Source organism: Panthera leo, chromosome Y (assembly GCF_018350215.1).
Source record: "Panthera leo isolate Ple1 chromosome Y, P.leo_Ple1_pat1.1, whole genome shotgun sequence".
NCBI classification, from domain to species: domain Eukaryota; kingdom Metazoa; phylum Chordata; class Mammalia; order Carnivora; family Felidae; genus Panthera; species Panthera leo.
Genome location: NC_056697.1, coordinates 3,723,165 through 3,743,870, shown reverse-complemented (window position 1 = coordinate 3,743,870; position 20,706 = coordinate 3,723,165). Strand labels below are relative to the sequence as shown.

Here is a 20,706-nt window from a genome sequence, read left to right as displayed (position 1 = left end):
AGGCAGATGGTGCTCAACACTGAAGACAGATCTGCCTTTCCTGGGAGCTTGTGCAAGAGTCACGCTCAGGAAGGAGGGTATGTGGAGAAAGGATCATTTTGTAAGGAGGGGAGGAGCCCGACAGCTTCTAAGCCCATCGCCTCGTCATCAGAAGTGACCGCACCGTCAGAAACCCGTGAGGGCAGACCATCAACATTCAGAAGAAACATCACAGGGAAATAGTAATTTCCATAATGGAGGGTCGTCCATTACAAGCGGGAGTGGCCTCCGCCGGGAGATGAAGTATCCTGTAATCCTGGAGGCAAATAGGGGACAGGCTTCGGAGGAAAAAGAGGGCACTCCTGCCGGGGTTATGTCAGATTGAAATGGCCCTTGGGTCATGGATGGTGTCTTGGGATACGTTCCAAAGACACTCTCCATTCTGGGTGGCACATAGCTCATAAGTAGGGGCTGTATGCCGCACTTTCAAAGCTACTTACTGAAGACGCACAGAGACATGCCTGTCGTTATCGCCCGAGACAGTTCCAACCTGGGAGCACACACAACTTGTCCACACTAACCTCCAAGTGTCCTAGGAGTCAACCATCTGTCTGCACAGCCACCATATCTAAGGTACCAACTCGAGGCCACACTGGGCTGTTAATAAATATGAAAAATATGAAAGTCTTTTTTTTTTTTTACTCTTCTTTTGCAGGAGAATTCATTCAACTTCGTCTCTATCTTAAACATTTCCTTTTACTGATTGAAATTATTTCTGCCCATCTTTTCAGTGAGGGGAAACCCTTCCTATGGTTAGTCATGAGTGCCTGGCACCTGGGATTATTTCTGCCCATCTTTTCAGCGAGGGGAAACCCTTCCTATGGTTAGTCATGAGTGCCTGGCACCTGGGATTCCTTAACTGGCAAGCAGACGTGCAGGCAAATTTATTCGAAGAACTGCGTCAGAGTGCTTTTTTTTTTTAAAGTTAATTTTCATTGAAATTGGCCGAAACTGGTAAAGTGCCAGAGACTTTACCATGTTCTACCTCTGTGTCAAACAGGGAACCAAGATGGCGTGCTTGGGTGGCTCAGTTGGTTGGGTGTCTGACTTTGGCTCATATCGTGATCTTGAGGTTCGTAGGTTCGAGCCCCGCGTCAGGCTCTGTGCTGACAGCTTGGAGCCTGGAGCCTGCTTCCGATTCTGTGTCTCCTTCTCTCTCTGCCCCTCCCCTGCTTGTACTGTGTCTCAAAAAGAAATGTGTTAAAAAATAAAAAATAAAAAAGACAGAATTCCTATGGGTAGAAACCATAGGGGCTAGATCATGGAGCCCAAAGGGAGTTTATGTCAGAAACATGAGTGTCGCTGGTGGTGAGTGTAGAGGTTTACCGTGGTACCTACAGGAGCTAAGCTAAGGTCAGCATCAGGGAACCTGACCTTGCTAATTCTTCTGCTGTTATGCATCCTATCCCTTCGCTTAATTTAATAACCTCTGCTGAGACCTTGTGTTTTCCCACTGTAAGTATTAATTATCTCTGGTCTGTGCCCTTAAATTGCTCATAGTCTAGCAGTGAATGTAAACATTTAGGAAGTAACTATGACATAATGTGAATGTTCCTTCTGGTATTATCTTTCCCACTCTCCATAAATCTTGGTAAGCTTGTATTCACATTCTTGAATTTCAAAGCTTAACTCTTCTCTTCCTATCTTGCAGAATCCAGCTCTCTCTCTATACCTAAAATTTTCAATGCATGTCTTAGACATTTCATCCCAGGTTCCATCCTGCATCAGCCCACAGTCCCACAGGAGATGGAAATAGACCACGTGATTGCTTAATAATAGCAATTTCAGTACAGGCTTGGGGCGCCTGGCTGGCTCATTCCATTAAGCGTCTGACTCTTGATTTCAGCTCAGGTCATGATCTCACGGTTTCGTGGGTTTGATCCCCACATTGGGCTCTGTGCACAGACCTCGAGGAGCCTGTTTGGGATTCTCTCTCTCCCTCTCTCTCTCTGTCCCTCCCCTGCCCGTGCTGTTTCTCTCAAAATAAATAAATAAACTTAAAAAAATATCTAAATACGGGCTTTATCGCATCAACTGGGCTGTAGACTATGTTCAGATGGGAATTGGATTGACATTTCTTTATATTTAGGAGAGCGGCTCCCGCAGTGAAAGCATTTCTTAGAACCTCAGCAAGTAATTATTACTTTAAAAAAATGTTTGGGAGAGAAGGCGGGGAGGGGCAGAGGGAGAGAGGGAGAGAGAGAATCCCAACCAGGCTCCACGCTGTCAGCACAGAGCCCCAGTCGGGGCTCTAACCCATGAACTGCGAGATCATGACATGAGCCCAAATCTAGAGTTGGATGCTTAACCAACTGAGCCACCCAGGCTCTGCCCTTCAGCAAGTAATTATAATTAGCGAGCATTTCCTGGGAGGATACTTCTTGTTCTAAATTTACATATTTGTATACATATGTATATATGTTTATATGCATTGATGCATACGTGTATTTATAGACACTATATAAATATATGTATGTTTTCACACACACACGTATGTTCCATGTGTTGGAACATACCTGCTCATGTCCATGAGTCACATCCTGTACCCTGCCCGTTTTATACAGAAGCAACTGGAGTCCCTGACGGTTTACACCCTTCTCTGGGGTTGCTGATGGAGTTTATATTAAAGCCTGGGTTAAGAGGTAGACGGCATGAGCCTTCAGATCATGTTCCTGCCCAAGCCCCAGAAGGCCCCCAACTATTCAACACGCGGGCAGATCAGTATGATGACGCCTTTCCGTGTGTCTGTGAGGCTTGCTCTTCACATAGCTCATGCTTAGAGCCCTCTGTTTGGATAAGCAACATCACATACAACCGGTTTTATTGATTATCTACAACATAAAGGGCACCGAACAGGGTACTGTGGGGGTTTACGGAAAATGGAGAAGGCACAGTTTCTGAAGCTAATGTGCTTAATATTTCAGTGTCTTAGTTTGGAGACACACATGTACATGTATATTTCACACTACATTATTAATTTGGATTGGTAGACTTGTATGTTTAAAAACTTGCCTATATGTCACGTACACTGGAATACTTGTGTGGAACATATATGTCATATGTAGACATATGTACTATATAAACGTAAGCAATGTGTGTTACATTTATACACACTACGTATGTATAAAAATTTTAAGAACAAACTCTTATGAAATAACTCCATATCCTTAGATAGGATAGAAAAAGAGTACATCATTTATATAGAACAAATAATACAAGAAATCAGTGAATATTGCATGCAAGACAGTCTTCTTCCTCAATCTCGATGGAGACATCAGGTGAAAGAAGTTGGTGACAATTTATCCTGCTAATATATGTTCTCTGGTATTGCAAAATGCATTTCTTCAATTTTTTTTAACGTTTATTTATTTATGAGACAGAGACAGAGCATGACAGGGGGAAGGGCAGAGAGTGAGGGAGACACAGAATCCGAAGCAGGCTCCAGGCTCTGAGCTGACAGCACGGAGCCCGCCGCGGGGCTCGAACTCACGAACCGCGAGATCACGGCCTGAGCCGAGGTCGGCGGCTTCACAGACTGAGCCAGGCAGGTGCCCTATGAAATGCGTTTTTCGCGGGTGTGGCTGTAAGGCAATTTCAGCTGCTTCTGACACAACAGACCTTCCCTTGTTTCTCCCTGTCAGTTATCTCACCCAAGTCGGGTCTTACCGCTTCACTGGGGGACTTTCTTCTTCCCACCAGCTTCCCTATTTCATGGACACTCCGTGTGGAGAATAATAGGGTGAGGTTTCAGAGAATCAGCAGGCTGAAGGCATCATAAGAGGCCACTTCGTCCAAGCCCTCCTTGTGTTGTTCAGGGGGCTGAAGCCCCTGGGCGCTAAGCGATGGGCCACAGGTCACCTGGCTAATTAGTGACCAGACAGGAGCACTCGCACCTGAGCTGAGTATTCATTTTAGTCATACTGCCAGGAACGGGCTGTGTCAGCGGATGGCCTGGTCCCTGGGGCTCGTAACATAACTTTGGAAAAAAACCAGTTTGTTTCTCCTTCAACTTTTAAATCTGTTTGGATGGTGCGTGGGGACGTGAAGGTGTGTTAACATTTAACATTTGCATTTTTCAAGAATCACGTAAATACGTAAATTATATGCATTGATTTAAAAATAAAAATTTGGGGCGCCTGGGTGGCTCAGTCGGTTAAGCCTCCGACTTCGGCTCAGGTCACGATCTCGCGGTATGTGAGTTCGAGCCCCGTGTCGAGCTCTGTGCTGACTGCTCAGAGCCTGGAGCCTGTTTCAGATTCTGTGTCTCCCTCTCTCTGTGACCCTCCCCCGTTCATGCTCTGTCTCTCTCTGTCTCAAAAATAAATAAACGTTAAAAAATAAAAATAAAAAAATAAAAAAATAAATAAAAATTAAACATATATGCTGCTGTCCGACGACAGAATATGACACTATCGATATCTGTGTCTATCCACGTGTGTGTTGTTTCTACCCTGTCCTGTGTCCCAGACGCAAGCAGAATTTGGCTTTAAAAATGCCGTTGCTCTTTTTATATTATATTTCATTTTTTTAACGTTTAATTTCTTTATTTTGAGAGAGAGAGAAAGAGGGGAGGAGAGGCCGAGGACGAGAGAGAGAGAGAGAGAGAGAGAGAGAGAGAGAGAGAGAATCCCAGGCAGGCGTCTTGCTGTCAGCACAGAGCCTGATGTGAGTCTTGATCCCACCTACCGTGAGCTCATGACCCAAGTGGAAATCGAGAGTCGGAGGCTTAACCAGCTGACCCACCCAGGGGCCCCTCTTTTAATATTTTAGTACAAATAAGCTCTAACCAATGCCCTGTTTAGTTTTATACAGTATTATATAAATAAAACCACGCCATGCATATTCTTCTGTGACTTGCTTTTTATTTTGGCGATTTCTCCACTTTGATACGTATGTCCGTATTTCATTCATTTTTCACTATTGGGTAGGATGCTCTTTGCATGTGCCAACCTTTATGTGTCCATTCTCCTGTGAATGCACATCTGTGTTATCCTCCTGTGTTATTGCTTCTGTGACTATGCACGGGGACACTGTTTTGTGTCTCTGGACACACATATTAAAGAAGCTTGAGAGCAGAGACAGAGATGATGAACACCAGGTAGTATGTGTATGTCTCTCCATGTGTGTGCAATTAATCGGAACCAAAGTCTTCCTTGTGGTTGACTTCCCCATGGCACAGCAAACTGTTCTGTAATGGGAAAACACTAATTTTCACCAGCACGTATAAGTTTTCTAGTTGCCTTACGTCTTGGCTCAACACTTGCTACCATTTGACTTTTCCATCTTTCAGCCATAATGACTGAGGTCAGGCCTTCTGTCCCGTAAGACCCTTGGCAGATTTGAGGACTTACCGTATGGAATTATGGGAAGGGGCGCCCGCCAAAGGTGGTATTTAACTTAGCCTGAATAACTTGACAAATAATGGTACCAGTTATTAAAATGTAGGGAACAGGGGCGCCTGGGTGGCGCAGTGGGTTAAGTGTCCGACTTCAGCCAGGTCACGATCTTGCGGTCCGTGAGTTCGAGCCCCGCGTCAGGCTCTGGGCTGATGGCTCGGAGCCTGGAGCCTGTTTCCGATTCTGTGTCTCCCTCTCTCTCTGACCCTCCCCCGTTCATGCTCTGTCTCTCTCTGTCCCAAAAATAAATAAAAAAAAAAACGTTGAAAAAAAAATGTAGGGAACAAAAGTACAGGGCCAGTTCGACGGGATCAAAAATGAGAGTTTTCTGAACACCACAAGGTAATGTAAGTGAGAAGGTTCTGGAGACATGACACTGTGACTTTGAAGATGCAGGACCAAGTTTGGTGACAGAAGTCCACCCGTAGCCTGCAGATATTTGCAACTTACTTGATTTAGATTTGGAAATAATTTTTGGTAATAGCTTAATTAGACACAGAAATATCAAGCATTTAATGACCTTTCCGTCCGTGCTGATCTTTGTGTTTGCTAAGCACAGAATGTGAGTGAGGAATCGAGCCGTACTCTTAAGGGTAGTTTCATAAGAACGTAGCTTGTAGTGGGCTGGGGTCATGTCTTCATCCACCACTGTGTCCCCATCGCCTATGAAGCTGATCTTTCTGAAATGCTTCTCGACCTGTGATTAGGTTTTGCTGTGGCTATTGTAGCATCCTGTTGTTCACAGAGTTGACTCTAGAAAAACCTTTTATCCCTGACCTGATTTTTGGGCTACAACTGTCGAGTATCTTTCTATCCAGCCAATTTTGACTGGACCATATGGAAGCCATTAACTCTCTCTCCCGTGTTTAGTCCGGGTTCTGTGGATCCTCTTGCTGGAAACTCCAGTTCCTTTTCCACTGTGGCTCAGGTGTGTTCCTAACCCATTAAAGAACAGACGTGGGCAGGCAGGCGGTGGTGTTGATTGATGCCCTGAGCCTGCAGTGCAGCATGAAACCACCTTCCAGATTGTATAGTTGGCATCTTTATTTACTGTCCAATTACTTTATCTACATCTGAGCTTCATGGTTCAACATGGTACATTTTTGTGGGATCCGATTGTCACAACTGAAAGTTCATAGATGAATGAGAAGTGAATGTGCTGTAACGTTCGCCAAAGACAATAGATTGTAACCTTGCTCACCTAGGAGGTAAGACAAGAATATTAAATATATGCAAAAATATGCTAATTGGCTGATGGCTGGCATTGAGTGAACCTTGGTAGGGATTGACGTGTGTGTGTGTGTGTGTGTGTGTGTGTGTGTGCAGGCTGCACATAGTTGGAAGAATGGCTATCCTCAGATTTCTTAGTAAACCCTATGGAAGGATTGTTGTACAAGCTCGTTAACTGGGCAGGGACCACAATCAGCTGTTCTTATTCCTGATGCTCATGAGGTCAGATGAACGTGATTCTTCAGAGTGTCTCTGGACACCAGCCCTCCGTGAATCTCAGGCCTCCCACGTAGCTGAGAGCCTCACGGAGGAGAGTTGTTTCTGGCTCCCTCCCCCCACCTTTTTTTTTTCCAAGTGGAGTGGTTGGGCTTTTGAAGATGTATCCAGAAAGTTCTCTGTCTTCTAACGTATTTGTCACCACATGGAATCATAAAGCTTTGAACGCCCAGGGGGTCGGGGATGTGCTTTTATTCCTCGTTGGGTTCAAGACACCAAAATAAGTTTGGTCAAGACTCATGTTCACGAAGTACATATTTTAACATGAAACCGATCTCAGTTTGAGTGATGCGCACGTTGGGGAGAAATGTATTGCGACTTTTATTTTGACCCATTTATATTCTGAAACGCCTGCACAGCGTGAGCTTTGTCTTAATTACAATCTCAGACAGAATAACCGCCCTGTAGAGAATCGTTACAAAAGACCCTATCAAGTTATAAATCATGCCGAAATGCCACCATTAGATATCCCTCTTTCTGCAACCTTTGCAGAGAAAACATGCTATAAAGCTGTTCTTAACTCTCAAATCCTATCTATTCAATGGCATCATTTTTACATTTTTTCATTACAATTTTTTATTCAGCTAATTCGCTTTAAATTTTTTTAAATGTTTATTTTTGAGAGAGAGAGAGAGAGAGCAAGTAGGGGAGGGGTAAGGAGAGGGAGACACAGAATCTGAAGCAGGCTCCAGGCTCTGAGTTTTCATCACAGTGCCTGATGAGGGGCTCGAACCCACAGACTGTGAGATTATGACCTGAGCTGAAGTTGGACACTTAACTGACTGAGCCACCCAGGTGCCCCTCTACTAATTCACTTTATAGTATGCCCTTTTTATTTATAAAATATGTATAATATATAGAATATTATATATAGATATATGTAATGTATAATGTATTAAGTATATATATGTTATATGCATATATAACAAAATTTCACCCCTTTTGAAATATTTTCCAGTGTCTGACATTTACATGAGAGGACTTTTATTTTTTTAGTCCCCAAATATGTTGGTTGGTTGAATTTATAGGGATTTTTTTTAATCATGATGATGATGTGTGTTTAATAGATTTACTTTTGAATTCTGTATTACTTGTAATGCTAAAGCTTTTAAAGTTGTCAGATATTTTAATGTAACACACACATACACACACACACACACAAGCATATTACAAATGTTTTTTTTCAAAATACATTAAAAAAATTTTTTTAACATTTATTTATTTTTGAGAGACAGAGAGAGAGAGCACAAGCTGGGGAAGGACAGAGAGAGAGAGGGAGACACAGAATCCAAAGCAGGATCCAGGCTCTGAGCTGTCAGCACAGAGCCAGACGTGGGGCTGGAACTCATGAACTGAGAGATCACGACCTGAGCCGAAGTCGGCCACTCAACTCAGTCACCCAGGCACCCCTTAAAATACATTTTTTAATGTTTATTCACTTTTTGAGAGACAGAGACAGAGCGTGAGCAGGGGAGGGGCAGAGGGAGAGGGAGTACAGAATCCGAAGCAGGCTTCAGGCTCTGAGCTGTCCGCACAGAGCCTGACGTGGGGCTTGAACTCATGAACTGTGAGATCATGACCTGAGCTGAACTCGGACGCTTAAACGACTGAGCCACTCAGGCTCCCCACAAACATATAATGTTTAAAATGTACCCATGGATACCTAAGTCACTTACATGGCCCCAGAATTCCATGCTGGATGGCTCAGACTGTGGTCCTCACTCTGGGGTCGTTTAGCAATAACTGGAGACATTTGTGATTGCTCAAATTGGGTGGGGAGGTGTTACTGGCATCTAGCAGGTGGATTCCAGGCAGGATGCTTAACACGCTACCAGGCACAGGACATCGCCTTTCGCAAAGAAGTACGTGGTGCAGAATGGCAACGGTGCTGAGGTAGAGAGACCATGGGCTTCAGATCAGATTACTTTTGTGCAAATTAGCCCAATTTCAAACAATGAGGAAATAAGTAAGACAGTCCTGAACTGATGAACATTACCTATAAGGTGTTCACACGTCCCCCAACACCTTCTCTTAGGTCCTGCTGGTCCATGATCTCTCTCTGGCCCTCAGAACCCTGTGGGGAGGTCAGTTTAGGCAGAGGACAGGCTTGATCATTGGGCTCAGCGTGAACTCTAGGGCTGATCCCATTGTGTACTCTTAACACGCATGTGGCTTGTAGATCCTCTCCGTCCTGCTCACCACACCCCATGAAGAAGGTTTGACACACCATTGACCTACATTCCCAGCAGCTCATCTCCCTTCCCTCAGCTCACAGAGGTAGCCTTTTGAGGACCTGAGTCTCTCAGAATCACAAATTAATGGCGAGTGCATTTTTATTCAGGTCTGATGAACTTGGCCCAGGAAGTCATAGACTATGGAATTTCCCCCAGAGGTGGTATAGCTCCATGACAGTTCCAGCTCTGATAGGTTTAATTTTTTTACGTTTATTTATTTATTTTGAGGGGGGCCAGAGAGAGAGAGAATCCAAGCAGGTTTCCACACTCAGCATGGAGACCGATGCGGGCTCGATCCTACAACCCTGAGATCATGACCTGAGCCAAGACCAGGAGTCGAATGCTTATGTGACTGAGCTATCCAGGCATCCCACCGATAGGTTTAATTAAAAAAAAAAAGCTCGTTGGCATATTCTCCTCCACTGTGCACTTAACTGGGTGCTTATGGTCTAGTCCAGAAATAATCTGAATTGCCCACAACATCTTTACAAACGCATTCTCTGTTTTCGAGTTGAAGAACACTCTATTTAAGGATAGGATTCCTTGCACCACCTAATGTAATATTTTCTATCCCTAATGGAGCATTCACAATCCTTTCCTGCCCATGCACAGCATTCCTTAATGCCGTAAGAGGAACGATTGATCTAGTGAGAGTCATAAGCTCTACATCGAGACAAGTCTGGGAGAACAGACTCAGTGGGAGGGTAACTCAAAAGTACCATCAGCTTTTAAAATGGGCTGCAAGGTGAGAAGTTTACCCTGGATGGCTTAGGTATCAACACTTTTAATTATGAATGATGCCCTGATGGGACAAGCACTACAGAATGTACTTGAAATGCAGTGTCATGCTCAGTTCTTACAAGGATGCGGAGATTCAGGGTGATGATGTGTGGAGTCTAAAGATAGGTGCCATTAAGTAACCCAAGAGAGATTAGTATCCAGAGCCTACAGTCATTTTTTCCCCAAGTCTATTTATTTATTTTTTTTGAGAGAGGGAGGGAGAGAGAGAGGGAGAGAGAGAGAGGGAGGGAGGGAGGGAGGGAGGGGACAGAGAGAACCTCAAGCAGGCTACACTCTGTCAGCATGGAGCCTGACTCAGGGTCCATCCCATGAACCATAAGATCATGACCTGAGCTGAAACCAAGAGTCGGATGCTTAACTCACTGAGCCACCCAGGCGCCCCTGAGCGTGCACACTTCTCCTTTCCTTGTACTGAAAAAATTTTCATATGTTCCATGACTCTCAGACCTTAGGGAATAGTGACAGTTTCCTTACATGCTTGACAAACATTGGGGAGCACCTGTCCACTGATTGGCTGGTCATTGTAGCTAATGGTGAAATTGGGAGATGTCATTTGAGCAATATGTATCACTTTTGGGCAACTCAACAAAGACAACGTTCAACAAATGCTAAATGTCTTCTAAATGTCCTGTGTCGTTCCTGGTAACGGGCACCCAACAAGAATTAAGACAAGTGAGGCTCTTGCTAGGTTCTGTTACATGAAGATAGATGCTCAGCAGCAAATAGGAATTTCATAGAGTCATGTTGAGGGTTGCATGGCATCCTTGGCTTCATTATCATCGTCCGTGTTTGCTTTTGTTTTCTTCTCCCCCATTAGGCGGACTGCTCTGCCTGGGAGTTTTCCTAAGGAACCCTTGTCCTCGGATATCGGATGGTCACCACCTCCTTGGAGCCTCACACTTGCCGGGATTCGGTGCCAGGATTAAGAGAGGGCTGCTCTCTCTCGCAATGGGCTGCCGAGACAACTGCTGGGTTTCTTCTTAACCTTGGGCTCTGTCTATGACCCATCTGAGAGGCTCCCCTCCTGGGTCCTTTGCTCCCTGGGAAGCCCTATCTCTCTGCGGGCTCGCCTCACGGCTCTGTTTGCTTGGAGTTGTATCACACGGACACCAGCGGATGTGGAAGTGAACAATGTCGAGGCCCAAGGGACTGTTATGGCTTCCGTTGTTCTTTACCCCGGTCTGCGTCATGTTGAACTCCAATGTTCTCCTGTGGATAACGGCTCTTGCCATTAAGTTCACGCTCAGTGACAGCCAAGCACAGTATCCAGTGGTCAACACAAATTACGGCAAAATCCGGGGCTTAAGAACACCATTGCCCAATGAGATTTTGGGTCCAGTGGAGCAGTACTTGGGGGTCCCGTATGCCTCTCCTCCCACTGGAGAGAGGCGATTTCAGCCCCCAGAGCCCCCGTCCTCATGGACTGGAGTTCGAAATGCCACCCAGTTCGCTGCTGTGTGCCCCCAACACCTGGACGAGAGGTCTTTATTACATGATATGCTGCCCATCTGGTTTACTGCTAATTTGGATACTTTAATGACCTACGTTCAAGATCAAAACGAAGACTGCCTTTACTTAAACATCTACGTGCCCACGGAGGATGGTGAGTAGTTTATTTAAACAGTAAACAGCACGTGCTCGCCCAGTGTTGGATTTGCCAACAGGGTTTTCGAATGTCCTGTGCATGATATTTTTTTCCTATAACCTGTTTACATTTTTCATATTATGAATGCAGCGACAACCCTAATTTATGATTCATTCCCCTTGTATTTACTGAGCACTCAGAGATGGACGGTGCCGTCATTAATGACTTAATTATTTTCATCTATTGCCTTTTTAGCGTGTTTACAATGTGTATCTGCAGCGGATAACCAGTGCGAACATGTAGTGTTACCTTTTCTGCCCGCATCATCTGTAAAGGGACGAGTCTATAGAAAACAATAGAATTAAGAACACTGTCATGTTTAAGTTGCAAACTGAAAATTAGAAGGCATGGTTCTTTTGCATTAATGCCTAAAGAGTTTAGCAGTTTCCTCCTTCCTTCCTTCCCTCTTTCTTTCCCTTCTCTCTCTCTCTTTCTTTCTTTTCCTTCCCTCCTTCCTTTCTCCCTCTTTTTCCTTCTTTCCTTCCTTCCTTCCTTCCTTCCTTCCTTCCTTCCTTCCTTCCGAGTCTTGAAAGGAAAACCACTGATTGTTTTCAATATAGAAGCAAGGGATATTTCATACAATGGTTGGATTTCATTGTTTAGACTCATTATTGCTAACATAAATTTACAGCTTGTTTCCTCCTAATATTCACAGCAGTCAAATGGCTAACGAGTATCCTTACATGATTCTAGCTACATTAGGAGATAATGTGCTTGCTTGAACAAAATGTTCCCTTTCTTCTCAGTAGCACAGCCATGAAAATCTGTAAGAACCAATGATGTTTGATTTATTCATTTAATCCAACGGTAGTAGAATTTGGTTATCTTCCTGTCTGTGTAGATTTCAAATTAAAAAACAAAAAATTTGTAAAGGCTAACCAGACTAATGTTATGCTGCAGTGTGAACACATTTCTCACTGACCATTTGCGTATGCTATTTTTAGACAAGGGGAGACAAAAGCCTGAAAGGTACATCTTACTGGAATTAAAAGAACTAATTTACAGGAACCATAGACACCATCAACTATAGAAACGAAAATGTGTCCTTTGCATCTTTTAGGGGAGAGATTTCTTTTTCTTTTTGTTCTTTTTGCCCCCCTTTAATCCTTGGAGAATGATTTTTACTTAAGATTTGCCTGAAGGCGTGCAAGAAGGGATCTACCGTGTCCAAAATTGGATCGGCTGTCCTGTGCTGTGTCCTTGTCAGTGCTGAAAGGTAGCCTCAGCACGTCATGAAACACCAGACCGTGGTGGTCTATTATTACCCACATCACAGAGAACCCCCGGAGAAAGGGGTGGAAAGACAGTGCACTATTATATTTGTACGCTAATATAATTATAATCTCTGGCTGGTGGTGCTTGTAGGGAAGCATAACCATACCCCAAACTAATGAGACAGCTCACTTCTGAAGCCGCTTAGCTGGGTGGTGGTTGTTCTCCTCGCGACCTACGCAAATAAGACATTCGAAGAAGCAAAGGCAGAAAAGGACAGAGAGAACAACACAGCATACAAGATGAAAATCGCCGTCCTGGTACGCTTGCCGTGCTGGGGACTTTGTGGCTCTCCCCTCCCGGTGAGAGGTCGGTTGGTCCGAAAGAGACCAACCCCGGAGAAAAATCAGTAGTCTTCCCGACTACAGCACCGAGATGTGCAGCTGTGTAGCTCGGAAACATGAAGGATTTGGCCATTTCTTTTTTTTTTTTAATTTTTTTTTTAACGTTTTTATTTATTTTTGAGACAGAGAGAGAAAGAGCATGAACAGGGGAGGGGCAGAAAGAGAGGGAGACACAGAATCGGAAGCAGGCTCCAGGCTCTGAGCCATCAGCCCAGAGCCCGACGTAGGGCTCGAACTCACGAACCGCAAGATCGTGACCTGAGCTGAAGTCAGACGCTTAACCGACTGAGCCACCCAGGCACCCCGGATTTGGCCATTTCACTGTGGTCTGCTACTGACTAGGAATTGGGAAATCCTACCTGATGGAAAAGCAATCCAGACTTAAAAGAGTAAGGCCAGCGTGGCTTGCTTGCCTGTTCGGGGTTTCCGGAGCTCTTTTGCAAACAGTATCTCACGTGATGTTGACGAGAGAATCAGAAATCCAGTAGGGGCTGAAACGCAGAATGTGTTTTCCTACAATGTATAAATATTGGCATTTCGCTCGTGAGTGAAGGTGTACCTGCCTGTATGTTTGTACAAAGAACAAATCACAGCCTGTAGGGTCAGGAGTCTTGAGGTTTCTTTTTCTTTTCTTTTTTAAAATATTTGCATCAATTTGAGAATCGATGTGGAGCTTTAGAAATTTAATTGTTGGTTATTCACTTAATGAATAAACTCCCCGCCCTTAATAACATATTGAAATGGCAACATGCTAATTCCTCCAAGGACCTCCCTTTATGGACTGCCTTAACTCATATCAATGCATTTATGTAATGATGTAAGACAGCAATATTGCATATACCACCTTGATCCTTCAATTTTCTAAAAAAAAATTTTAACGTTTATTTATTATTGAAAGACAGAGTATGAGCAGGGTAAGGGAAGAGAGAGAGGGAGACACAGAATCCCAAGCAGGCTCCAGGCTCCAAGCTGTCCGCAAAGAGCCCGACACGGGGCTTGAACTCAGACACTGCAAGATCATGACCTGAGCCGAAATAAAGAGTCAGACAGTTACGGGCACCTGGGTGGTGTACCTGCTTAAGAGTCTGGCTCTTGATCTCGGCTCAGCTGAGCTGTCACAGTGTAGAGCCTGCTTGGGATTCCATCTCTCTCTGTGCCCCTCCCTTGCCTGTTGTCTCGTTGTCTGTCTCAAAATGAACACAAATAAACATAAAAAAAAGAGTTGGACTTTTGACCGACTGAGCCACCCAGGCACCCCGATCCTTCAATTTTTTAGATTCATTCTTTCTGTGTCAATCAGAGGGTGACGGGGTTGACCATGCCCGACTTGACTTGACTCCCAAAGATAGTTCTTGAGTACCCACCACTTGCTTAGATGTTGGGATTGCACAGGACATGAGGATTCCTAATTTAGGGAGACGGACGCTTGTGGGCAAAAAAACGACTCCCCAAAGGCACCTCCATTGCTAATCCCTGGCACCTGCAACTGTGACACCTTCCATGGCGAAGGGCCGTTTCCACTGCGTGTGGGATTGCCTTGGCTCATCGGTTGACTTTACGCTAAGGGGAGCGTAGCTTGCACAACCTGGGTGGGACCGCCAGTTAATGACAAAGACCCTCCACCCGTTGCTGCACCCTGGCTCTCTCTGCTGCTTTCTGTCTCCCGGTGCCAGCTTCCAACTCTGACCTTCCCAACTGTAAGGTAACACCTGTTTGCTGCTGTGTGGCGATGCAACGTGCACGGCAGTGTGTTACAATCCTGCTAGAACTCCACAGTGAAGCCTATACCCTAAGTGAAAACAGAGTAATGGCTGAAGCACTTGTTTTGTTTTGAGCCTTCGGAACCCCTACCCATTCTGAGACTCCATGTGCTTTCCTTTCCATCTCCAGTGTTACCTATAGGTGGGAAGACCTTCTTAATGCTGGCTGGTGAAAATTTGCTGCTTTCTGCACGCATACCAAGGAGATGGTACTGGTTCCAGTTTGCGGGCACTCTGCAGAGTTGAGGCATTAACTCTGTTGGGTAGAAACGCAACCTTTGTGTCCACTGTGATAGTATAGGGCTAGGGCAAATCCTACTAACTGTCATACTTCAGAGGGATTGTACACAGGGATGTCATGAAGGGACATTTAAATTTACCCAGGCGTCTCAAACTAATTTCCAGAGTCAGTGTCAATGAATGAGCCACAGCAAAACACCCAAGTGGTCCTCTTCTGTCTACTAAATCTCGCTCACAACGGGAGCTGCACGTCTAAGTGGTGTCCCCTTTGCACCCATGTTAGCAAAATAGTTTGGGCTCCTCGCCTGTAGACCTCAAGATCCTACCAAGATCTGGGCAGAGTGATTCTTTATGCTTTTTTTTTTTAATATAATTTATTGTCAAGTTGGCTAACATAGAGCGTATACGGTGTGCTCTTGGTTTCGGGGGCAGATTCCCTTGGTTCATCGCTTACATACAACACCCAGTGCTCATCCCAACAGGTGCCCCCCTCAGTGCCTACCACCCATTTCCCCCCACCCTCCCCTGCCCCTCCATCAACCCTCAGTTCTCTGTATTTAAGAGTCTCTTATGGGTTTATTTCAAACAGAGAGGGAGGCAAACCATAAGAGTCTCTTTATGCTTTTTATTTTTATTTATTTTTTTTACTAAGTATTATAGAACTTGGGCATTTTTTAAAATTTATTTATTTTTTTTAATATATGAAATTTATTGTCAAATTGGTTTCCATACGACACCCAGTACTCATCCCAAAAGATGCCCTCTTCAAGGCCCATCACCTACACTTCCCTCCCTCCCACCCCCCCCCATCAACCCTCATCTTTATGCTTTTTAATGTAAACCCACTTCCCGCCTCCAGCTGAGTCTAGAGGGATAGCTATAACAACGTGCCCACCTGGGTTCACATGCCAGCCTTTCCCCTTACCAGCCAAGGGATGACGGCAGACAGGTCATGTGGCTTGTACGTGCCTCTGTTTCCTGTGGGTGTGAATGAGATCCACTGGGATTTAAGGCGCTCATATATGAAGTATCCTGCACATGTAACCACTCTGTAGTCTGATGTTAGTGCAGCATAATTCATCGTCAAAAAGGGAACAAAAACAACATATCAGCAAAATTGCATGTGCTTCTGGAGTCTAACGTAAATATTAATCCAGTGCGTAATAAATGTTTCTTGTCTGTAACATAATCATTTACTGTAGTAGTGGGATCACTACTAGATAGTGTAGAACGGGATCAAGGGACCATCCTTTCTGATAGTGCTGAGTATGGCTTTAAGAAAAGGGAATGTAGAGGGAATACGATACTGTTTTACAAGAGCACAGAATTATTCTGCTCTCCCTTATTCCGGAGCCTGGTCTTTTCCAGCCTCAGTTGTCAAACGCGTTTTTAGCATCCTGTGTGAGTTACAGAAATTAATCATCAAGAAAGCATTAAAATTCATTTCTTGGAAGAGTGCCTTTGCACATCCAAAGACAATAGTAGTCTTTTTTTTTTAAACGTGAGATAAAAGAGAGATTAATTTCCTTTCTGTTCTCATCAAGTCTCAGTCCATTTGTATGCATGTAAGTCACATGCAAGTGACAAAGTAAAAGGGTAACTGAGTTAGAGTTAACACAGTGAGACAGATGTTTTAACGAATCAACATGCAACTCTGTGAAAACAAAGGATTGTCATTTCCGTCTGTCGCTCGCGTCTGTGACGTTGTGTAGACGTAGCTCGTAAGGGAAGGTAATTATGGAAGATTATTAAACAGAAATCTCTCCGACAAGGATTCCTGGAAGGGAATTGAGTATTTTGCGAAGACGGTTATCCTGGAGTGGATTTCTGATAACATGCATTTCTCTACCAGCTTAGAAGATTGAGACATTCAACCTTCTCCACATTTAGTGACGTCAGCTATATTAGTGATAATAGCAGGCCTCTTAGACCTCTTCTGCATATTGTTTAGGATTATAGCAATTTTGGAGTATGCCTCTGCTTAATTATGAATCATAATTAACAAGATGATTATACAGATAATTTTGACATGGAAGAGGTCAGTACGTCATCTGTTGAATTTCATGTGAATTTCATGTTATTCTCGTTACATGAGCTTTCACTGGAAGGTTCAGTTCCTTGTGTTCGATGGTCGGGAGTAGGTCCCTGCCTTCCTGCTCCGTGGTTTGGTTCTCCTGAACCAGGCTGTTTTCATACTAAATTCATTTCACTTTCCCTCTTTTATGTCTAAGAGCACCTCTCCTTGGAGCGCTCCTATCCAGATGGCAGCAAAAGCGAACAGAAGCGAAGATTTCTGTAGCTTTGGATTCGATGACCATGGAGGGTGTGTGGTGTGCAAAACGGGGGCCCACACATGAACACATCTGACCTACAGATCACACAGTGAGCTCACAGGTGACATCCAGGAGAAAAGTCAAAGAGTGATAGTCGTTAAGATAAATAAAAGTGACTGGTCTCTATTTTACTGATCCAATCAGATATTCTATATTTGGGTTCAGAGAAATAGGTTTCTACAAACGAGAAACAGATTTTTCTTAACATTTTGTTTGTTTCTTTTTGAGAGAGAGAGAGCGTGAGTGGGGGAGAGGCACAGAAAGATGGAAACATAGAATCTGAAGCAGGCTCCAGGCTCTGAGCTGTCAGCACAGAGCCTGACACAGGGCTCGAACACACGAACCTGAGATCATGACCTGAGTTGAAGTCGGATGCTCAACCGACTGAGCCACCCAGGCGCCCCACAGATTTTTTTTAAGTGAAAAACATTTATTTCCCTGTTAGATTTCACATATCTGATTACTTTGGAAAGTGAACGTGTGTGTGTGTGTGTGTGTGTGTGTGTGTGAAAGGTGTCCACTCAAGCGCGATATCCACTGTCCAATGAAGATCAAATGTGTTACGATTTCTGAAAACGCCCAGTTGGACATTGGAACATACTAACACTATACGGTCCCTTCCTCTCCGAATATGCAAGCACTCTGATGTCCCCTTTAAGCAAAACACTCTCTTGTCTGCTGTGAGCACATACTCATTTGCTCTGTGGGGAGAGGGTGTTCCCAGCAGAAAGGGAGGAACAGAGGAGGGATTGATTCTTCAGCAAGGGAGTTTTGTGGTGCGTTTCCACAAGATAGGAGAAAGTTTGTAAACTCTCCTTCTTCCTTAAACTGATGCCTTCAGCCACATTCTGCATCATGTCTTTGGGGACTTACTCATCCCTCCATCCACAAGTGAAGTCCAGTATTCACTTAACATCCAACTCACCTGCTACGAGTTGACTTATTTCCAACTCAAGCCAGTCAATCTATGAATCTCCTCATCCCAACTTTGATTCTGTATCTCTTTTCTTCTCGTTTGTTCCTTTAAAGCCCTTTTAGCTGATTCATTCAAAAATTACCGATTTAAAAAAATGACCATTTGCACTTAGCGTACACAAGGCATTGGAACAGTCCAAATGGTGATAGAAGAAAATATAAGCTCTTTGCTTGGAAAATGAATGAACTGTAACAAAACTCAAGTTTCAGAAAGGGTTCAGTGGGCAGAAGAATTCAGGGAGTTGTTAGGATCTCAAGAAAAAAAAATAAAAGGAGGGCAGTCTGTAAGTTGATGTTTTCCGTTGCGGATCCACAAGGGAACGTTTTCCACCAATCCTGACATGATACACAAGGCATATACGCGTATGTTCTGCAGTGAGGAAGGGATTTCTGAACTCCTCCAAATAAGCTCCTCATTTATCGCTTCTCTAGATAGGCTAAGACATAAAAAGTGCAAAAATGGGGAGGAGGGAGAGATAAAACCTCACAAAATGATAGGACAGTGCACTGATGGTATAATCTTGCATGCAAAGCGCTCACCTGGGTGTTTTTTGCACTGTTACATTTTTGACGTCAGAGGATTCATTACTGGGACTCCATCCCCAGGAATTCCAATGCGCATTTTTCTTCTCAGCACCACTAGGCAGTAACGTTAAATCAGAGAACGTAAAGTTCCATTCTTACCAAGTTCAAATGTACTTTTCTCACCTGAAATTAAAGATATATATATCATTTATTAAAAGATTTCTGCCTCCTTCCCAATTCTTCAATCTACTGAATTACTTTCATCACTATATTTTATTTTATTTTTATTTTTTTAAAAAAATTTTAAATGTTTTTATTTATTTTTGGAGAGAGAAAGAGACAGAGCATGAGTGGGGGAGGAACAGAGAGAGAGGGAGACACAGAATTCAAAGCAGGCTCCAGGCTCTAAGGTGTCAGCACAGAGCCCGATTCAGGGCTCGAACTCACGAACTGTGAGATCATGACCTGAGCTGACGTCAGACGCTTAATTGACTGAGCCACCCAGGTGCCCTCATCACTATATTTTGTAATGTAGCTACCCAGAGTCTATGAAATAAAGTTATCACATTAGTTTTGCGTGTTTAAGAATAGCTTAGATTCAAAAATAGTAGCACAGCACAGAGAGCAAACTGCATTCTCCCTAAGAAAATTTGAATGTTTAAAATCTATCAACTTAGATTAGATCTTTCCTGTTGAGCTCAAATCAACTAATAATGAGATCAAATTCCACTGTAGTACATTTTACAAGTTGCTTGCATTTCATCAAGAGATTTTGGTGCGTTGAGTATCATGGTCAAGGTTTCCCATCAGGGGGTTTTGCTGTATTGAGTATCACGGTCCAAGTTTCCCATCAAGGGATCTTGGTATATAGGGTATCATGGTCCAAGTTTCCCATGAAGGGATCTTGGACTGTTGAGTATCATGGTCCAAGTTTCCCACGAAGAGATCTTGGTATGTTGAGTACCATGGTCTCAAGTTTCCCATCAAGGGATCTTGGTATATAGGGTATCATGGTCCAAGTTTCCCATGAAAGGCTCTTGGACTGTTGAGTATCATGGTCCAAGTTTCCCACGAAGAGATCTTGGTATGTTGAGTACCATGGTCTCAAGTTTCCCATCAAGGGATCTTGGTATATAGGGTATCATGGTCCAAGTTTCCATGAAGGGCTCTTGGACTGTTGAGTATCATGGTCCAAGTTTCCCACGAAGAGATCTTGGTATGTTGAGTACTATGGTCTCAAGTTTCCCATCAAGGGATCTTGGTATATAGGGTATCATGGTCCAAGTTTCCCATGAAGGGCTCTTGGACTGTTGAGTATCATGGTCCAAGTTTCCCACGAAGAGATCTTGGTATGTTGAGTACCATGGTCTCAAGTTTCCCATCAAGGGATCTTGGTATATAGGGTATCATGGTCCAAGTTTCCCATGAAGGGCTCTTGGACTGTTGAGTATCATGGTCCAAGTTTCCCACGAAGAGATCTTGGTATGTTGAGTACCATGGTCTCAAGTTTCCCATCTAGGGATCTTGGTATATAGGGTATCATGGTCCAAGTTTCCCATGAAGGGCTCTTGGACTGTTGAGTATCATGGTCCAAGTTTCCCACGAAGAGATCTTGGTATGTTGAGTACCATGGTCT

General features: G+C 44.0%; 1 protein-coding gene across 2 annotated transcripts in view; it reads left to right on the top strand.

Moving 5' to 3' along the window:
- NLGN4X (neuroligin 4 X-linked) overlaps positions 1 to 20,706 on the top strand; it is a 315,466-nt gene that overhangs the window by 64,285 nt on the left and 230,475 nt on the right. For both annotated transcript variants that reach the window (XM_042926569.1, XM_042926570.1), the window contains exon 4: positions 10,794 to 11,579. In XM_042926569.1, coding sequence (XP_042782503.1) covers positions 11,108 to 11,579 — 472 coding nt within the window. In that variant the 5' untranslated portion in view covers positions 10,794 to 11,107. The remainder of the gene's footprint in view (positions 1 to 10,793; positions 11,580 to 20,706) is intronic.